This window comes from Hippocampus bargibanti, linkage group LG19 (assembly GCF_051943395.1).
Source record: "Hippocampus bargibanti isolate YZ-2025 linkage group LG19, ASM5194339v1, whole genome shotgun sequence".
Classification (NCBI taxonomy): domain Eukaryota; kingdom Metazoa; phylum Chordata; class Actinopteri; order Syngnathiformes; family Syngnathidae; genus Hippocampus; species Hippocampus bargibanti.
In genome coordinates, this window is record NC_142752.1 from 2,823,392 (window position 1) to 2,830,000 (window position 6,609).

Consider the following 6,609-nt stretch of genomic DNA (forward strand, 5'->3'; position numbering starts at 1 on the left):
AAAATCCCAACCAAAATATCATATTTTTGGATGTAAACCGCAATAACAGTCATAACTTACAACTAGCGTAACTTTACAGTCACAGGATCAATTTTTCTGTGGGTGAGCAGCGGCAGCCACACGCGCCAGCGTTCACTCAACCGGGAATAACTTAAATCGATCAAGTTAGCTAGCTAGCTAATAGATAACTAATAGATACTAAGCTAGCTAATAGATAGAACATAGATAGCAAAATGGACGTTTGCCAACTGTATGTCTTGATGAGGATTTGTTTTCCGTATCTTATAATCCATTTCCTTGAATGCGGCGTTTTTGTGGAGGAAAGTTGCCAGTAGTGTCACTCTCATAATAAAACGCATTGATTTATTATCAGTGTGATTTAAAAATGAAAGCACAGGACAATTCAAAGCATGTCTACCCATCATCAGCACCATGACAACAGCTCTAGAAGAACAGAAAAAAAAATACACTGGACGAACCCTCACGTACACCCCCCCATCACCCTTTCACCCCCCCCCCCCCCCCCCCCATACTCTACCGGCCATTGACGCACAAATCACAGATAAATAGGCCTCCTCCAAAATAGCTGGCACCTATTTACAAAATCAACCATTTAAATTAATATAAATAAATATGTACACGCATAAATTACCCCCCTTTCCGCTTCCACAGTGATACCTTGGCTTACGAAATTAATTGGTTCTCAGACCGAGTGTGTAAGGCGAAAAGTGTGGATCCCAAGAATTAATTTCCTTTAGCAAAGCATTAAAATGAGAATAATCCGTTCCCAGATCCCCATAAAACATAATTTTAAAAGCCTTACACCTCCACAAAATATACCTTATTTTAGATGTAATAAATGTGCCATGGTATTATAATTAAAGAAATAAACGGTACTATATAATAAAGTCGTTTTATTTACCTTTGTGATGGTCGTTGATACCTTGATGGAATGGAGTGGCCAGTTTTTGCACCAAGTGTACAGATGGCTTGTGCGGGTTATTTGTGGAGCCTGATTGATGGGAATTTTAACCTTGCAGTCTACACTCTACCTTTGAACTATCAAAGTTGAAATCCATTTACTCACTCTCTCTCTGTCATCTGCCTGTCTCTTTAATGATTAAACCACCCCCCCCCCCCTCACTGCTGCGTTCTTGACCAATCACATAGCTTTGACCGATGACTGGGGGCGGGGAATAGAGGACCAAAACAAGTTGTCTGCCATTTTCTTTTTAGGAGAACCGGCTCGTTTGCGAACGACACATCACTCATTGTGGCACCTGCGCGTGTATCCCGAAAAATAGTTTGTATGCCAAGGTAAAATTTTCATAAATTTAATGTTCGTAAACTGAAAAGTTCGTAAGCCAAGGGCTTCGTAAACCGAGGTATCACTGTATTTGTGTGAAATTACCGGATAAATAGCTCATGGCCCCCTTTCTTCATACTCACAATGCTTTTTGTTGCGTGAAGACAAACACAAAGTCTGCAAACAGCATCGCGGTTGAGGATGCTGGCACCACGAGCAAAATGGACGTAACGCCGTAGCCAGAATGTCCTCAGGGGAGGGAAAGACCGTAACGTAGTCCCTCTGTCTCCTCTTCCTTCCTCATGCAGGCTGGTGTGTGTATCTGCGTGTATGCGTGTTTATGTGTGTGTGCGCATTTTGAGTCTCAGTGGCGTAAAGCTGCAAATTAACAACGTCACGTCTGGTTCATTTCCGTTGCTTTTCCTCTTTCTCGCCAGACTTGTTGTCCCCGTGCCGGTTGGGAGGGTTGTTGAGGAACATCTTGTCCAGTCCTTTGAGGGCCTCGGTGAGGTAGTTTTGAAGGGCCGTAAGGGCGGCGCAGATGGCGGGCGACCCGAAGCCGTGTGTGATGAAGGAAAAGTGAGACAGGCAGCTCTGGATGCCCGGTTCCAGGATGGGCGTGGGTCTCGAGTTGCCTAAGGGAGTCCTGTCCTGGGCCAGTAGGTCTGTGAACTCCTTACACAACTGCCTGTAGGGAAGAGAAGCTATCATCAGGGGAGGGAAGACATTTTTTGGCGATTGATGCTACTTCAGAGAGCGTAGCTTCAGATGATAATAGAAATCAGGACCTCTCCCCTAAAAAAAAAATAATCAATTTTCATGAAAGGGTGACGCCAGAAAAGCACATGTCGGCACCTTTGCGAGAAGGAGGGCTGCGCTGTTGTGGGGGTGGTCACAAGCTCATTTTATTCGTAGCTAATCACTCCTCTCATTTGTATCGGCAAATTAAGTTCTGTGAAAGTTGACACTCTTTTGTTGAACAAATTATTGACTGGCAATATTTGTTTTCGTTTGTTCCGATATGTTAACGTGATATCCACCTGCAGTGCAATTTCCAATGGGATCGATTTCACATCTGTTCTCTAAATACGCAATTAACTCATACGCTGCCATTCCCGAATTTTGTCGCGAATTGAAAAGCATGACACGGAGCGCCATTCCCAAATTTGTTTGGGTTTTGTTTTTTCTTGTGAGGGTTGCTGATAAAGCACTGGTCCGACCTCTGGCAATATCTGTTCCCTTCCACGAGAGGGTAGCATTTGCCTTTTGTCCATGTTAGCACTTCGTTATATCTTCAGCTGTTGTTAAAGCGCTATAGAAATCAATATGTACAGTATGTATTGTATTTTTTTACCGCTACCCCCATTTCAGGCTCATATAACTCCTATATTATTTAGGAATTGCCTATTTTTTTCTGATGAAACAAGACTCTACAGTTTCTTATGCCGAAGTGAAGATTTATTTAGTCCTAAAACTCGATATTCTGTGGGTCCTGCAATTTGAGTGAAAAGGACAAAAAACCCTGGCACTGGAGTGGACACATTTTTGCACATTGCTTTGCTTCATGTCACAAAGATGGTACAGCAAGTGTTAAAGAATCAATGACTCTCTGAGTCTTTGTCTTGTCATGGTATTTGTTATTTAGTTTTTTTTTTTTTACTTCAAGATGGCTGCCTTTCCAGCAGCTCCTGTATTTTGTTTTTTGTTTAAAATGTCTTCAAAGACTTCTACTGAGCGTATTTTACAAATATTCCACCGCATATAGCTATATTTTACGTTTTAAAACTCGTGCTGAATATTCCGGAAGTCTTGTTTTTGAGGTGGTGACGAGTCCGTACGTGACGTCACGGAAGGAACGGCCCTGACCGAAAAAAAAAGGACACATTGTAGCAGTCCTTCCATCACGTCAATGCATTTTGCTATACTTGTTTGATCTGAAAACGTCGTGTTGTACCAAAAAGAGGCAGAAGAGGGCGACAAAGCTACGTGTAAGGAATTACTCAGCCTGTGGAAATGGGCTGATTCATTCCTCAAAGGAGCTCGGTGGCCATTTTCTTGCCTCTTTTTGGGTGAGACATTTCCCCCCAATGTTGCCTCAAAATGGCACGGAATAAATAATAATAATCGATTGCAAACATTTATGCTTTCCTCTTCAGAACTATTTGAATCATATTCATAACTGGATGTGTAACAACAAAGTATATTCTCTGAATCTAAAGCCATTGTTTTAATTCTCCAGCAATGCAAGACGTCTTGACGTGACGTCACGAACTGGGGGCGGGACTTTCTGAAAATGCCCAATTCGCAGCTCAATTTTTTGCAGATTTTGCACACTTTAAGTCATTTTTATTGGTGTTTTGCATTTGAATAAAACTATCATACTGCGTGTTTTGGGTATTTTAGATGCTATAAAACATTTTTCTGATGTCAGATAGTTAACAAAAAAGTGACGTCGGTTGTCCTTTAAATGAGAGCGACTTGCACAATAGAAGGCCTTCATGCAGGGGGGCCAAGAGGTTTTTAACATCTCATTTTCAACACCATGTTCAATTTAAACACCTCATTTTTCATTGGGTTTCAGGCCCAATTTAGATTCAAGGGACCTCTGGCTACCCCTGCACCCCCCCCCCCCCCCCTCATCACCACCACCCGCTTTTCCTACCCTCACACACACTCGGTATAAAGGCAGCAGGCCTAAGGGCAACGCTGCAGCAAATGAGTGACAGGCGGCGCAGGCCGAGCCCAGCTGGGGTTAGTTGAGTCGAGAGAAGTGGTCTCCACCTCGGGCTACACTTTGGGGGCCCTCGCTGTTGTTTTCTGATGACTTGAAACACTTGACTGATAAATAATGAATTTTTGGAAGAGGCGCCACCGACACCCAGCAGTGGAGCAGGTTCACATCGGAGTATCAAACATCCAACGGCGGAACACATCAGCCATCTTGAAACCCATTTGAGAATTTACTATAGGAAATATTGCACTGCCATTCGATAAGCTACTTTTTGGGGGTAGTTTAATTTCTCTTAAGCTCATTTTTTTTATCCCTCGCATCTTGAAATGTCTTCATTTATACACCCTGTTGTAACTGGGTCACTATGTTGTAAATTCTGCTTTTAAAAACTGTTTTTTTAAATAATTGTGATTAATTTTTTGTTTTCTATACAAATTGCAACAAATTTACCAAAGACCCCAAATTCGTTCCAACAGCCCTAAAAGTGAAAATTATAACCAACCTGATACTAAAAATCAGTACAATAAATGGCCTTCGTAAGACAAATACGCATTCATAACAACTCTAAGTCATACTTTTTGTTTTCTAATTGCTTTTCGTAAACATACAAACTGCAACTCATTTACCAAAGACCCCAAATTCGTTCCAACAGCCCTAAAAGTGAAAATTATAACCAACCTGATACTGAAATCAGTACAATAAATGGCCTTTATAAGACAAATACGCATTCATAACAACTCTAAGTCATACTTTTTGTTTTCTAATTGCTTTTCGTAAACATACAAATTGCAACTCATTTATCAAAGACCCCAAATTCGTTCCAACAGCGATAAAAGTGAAAATTATAACCAACCTGATACTGAAATCAGTACAATAAATGGCCTTTATAAGACAAATACGCATTCATAACAACTCTAAGTCATACTTTTCGTAAACATACAAATTGCAACTCATTTACCAAAGACCCCAAATTCGTTCCAACAGCCCTAAAAGTGAAAATTATAACCAACCTGATACTGAAATCAGTACAATAAATTGCCTTTATAAGACAAATACGCATTCATAACAACTCTAAGTCATACTTTTTGTTTTCTAATTGCTTTTCGTAAACATACAAATTGCAACTCATTTATCAAAGACCCCAAATTCGTTCCAACAGCCCTAAAAGTGAAAATTATAACCAACCTGATACTGAAATCAGGACAATAAATTGCCTTTATAAGACAAATACGCATTCATAACAACTCTGTCATACTTTTTGTTTTCTAATTGCTTTTTTTTCCCATACAAAATTGCAACTCACTCACTAAAGACCCCAAATTCATTCCAACAGCCCTAAAAGTGTAAATTACAACCAACCTGATACTAAAATGAGTACAATAAATTGCCTATATAAGACAAATACGCAGTCATATTCTCAAATATCCGTAAGCGCTCATTTAAGTTCCCTGACATTATGCTAAAAAGGATTCCTATAAATGAATCTTTTAACGACACCTAAAAGTCCAGCTTATCTTCATCTTCTGCTGACATTTAGCAGAAATAAAATATGTTAATATGAGAGCTATATTTTCAGGTGGAGAACCAATGAAGTTTAATGCCTATTTTTTTTTTTTTTTTTTTTTTTTTTTTTTTTTTTTGCATGAACTGCTTCTCCAACATCAAACATTATATTTTTATTCCGGGTTAAACTATATCAAGCCGTGAATAAAATCTCCAATCCAAATGTCATTGCTATGCTCACTGCGCCAGAACAGAAGCGAGCAGGCATTTATATTGTCTTGCAGGAGGTTCATACTACCTCCCTCGGGGCATCCTTTAAGAGGAGGACCAATGAAGGCCCTGGAAAAATGAAGGCTGGTTTTAATTTTTCACTAATTCCTTCTACCAGAAATCCCCCCTAACCAAATTTGAAGATGACGAATGCCCATTTTTTTACCGCAATGGGTGCATTTGTGTTATTCTAATGAAACTGCAACAGTGTGCAGGGATATTTAAATGAAGGGGACTCATCCCATGATTTAGATTTAAGAGTAAATAAATATCTTTTTGATCATTATTCATTGAAATATCTGAATATCTATCACATAGGAAAAAAAATAATAATAATAACAGAGATTGCTGGTTTCAAATATGAACGGTTACAGACTAAAACGTCTGTAAGAATGCGAGGCAAACAGCAGAGAGGCCATAAAATAAATAAATAAAAGCAAATCCAATCAAACGCTCCATCAAACTCACTTGGTGGCCAGCAGCATGTTTTTCCGCGTGTGCAGCTCGTTGGGATCGGCGTGCTGCCGGTTGAGGTACTCGCTCACGGCTTTGGTAGGGAACTCGGTCTCGCAGATGTAGCCGAAGTCTCGGGCGAGGTGTACTGCCTCGCCTGCACAGAGGGGGACCGAGAGTGAGCTAAAAAAAAGGGGGTATTCGGCTGCAGAAAATGAAAGTCTGGGTGGTTCTAGGGGAGGTGGTTGTGATTAGTTTGTAACAAATTGCAACAAGTTGGAAGCATTTGATGCACGAAAGACGGAGATTGCTTTTCAGTACAATTGGCATGAAGAATGGTGACCAT

The 6,609-nt window shown here is 40.3% G+C and overlaps 1 protein-coding gene across 2 annotated transcripts in view; it reads right to left on the reverse strand.

Annotated features, from left to right (window-relative positions):
- Positions 1–543: 543 nt before the first annotated feature.
- Positions 544–6,609, reverse strand: part of tfap2b (transcription factor AP-2 beta) — a 12,242-nt gene continuing 6,176 nt past the window's right edge. For both annotated transcript variants that reach the window (XM_089021746.1, XM_089021747.1), the window contains exons 6-7: positions 6,279–6,420; positions 544–1,994 (exon numbers count right to left, since the gene is read on the reverse strand). In XM_089021746.1, the coding sequence (XP_088877872.1) occupies positions 1,712–1,994; positions 6,279–6,420 (425 nt within the window). In that variant the 3' untranslated portion in view covers positions 544–1,711. The remainder of the gene's footprint in view (positions 1,995–6,278; positions 6,421–6,609) is intronic.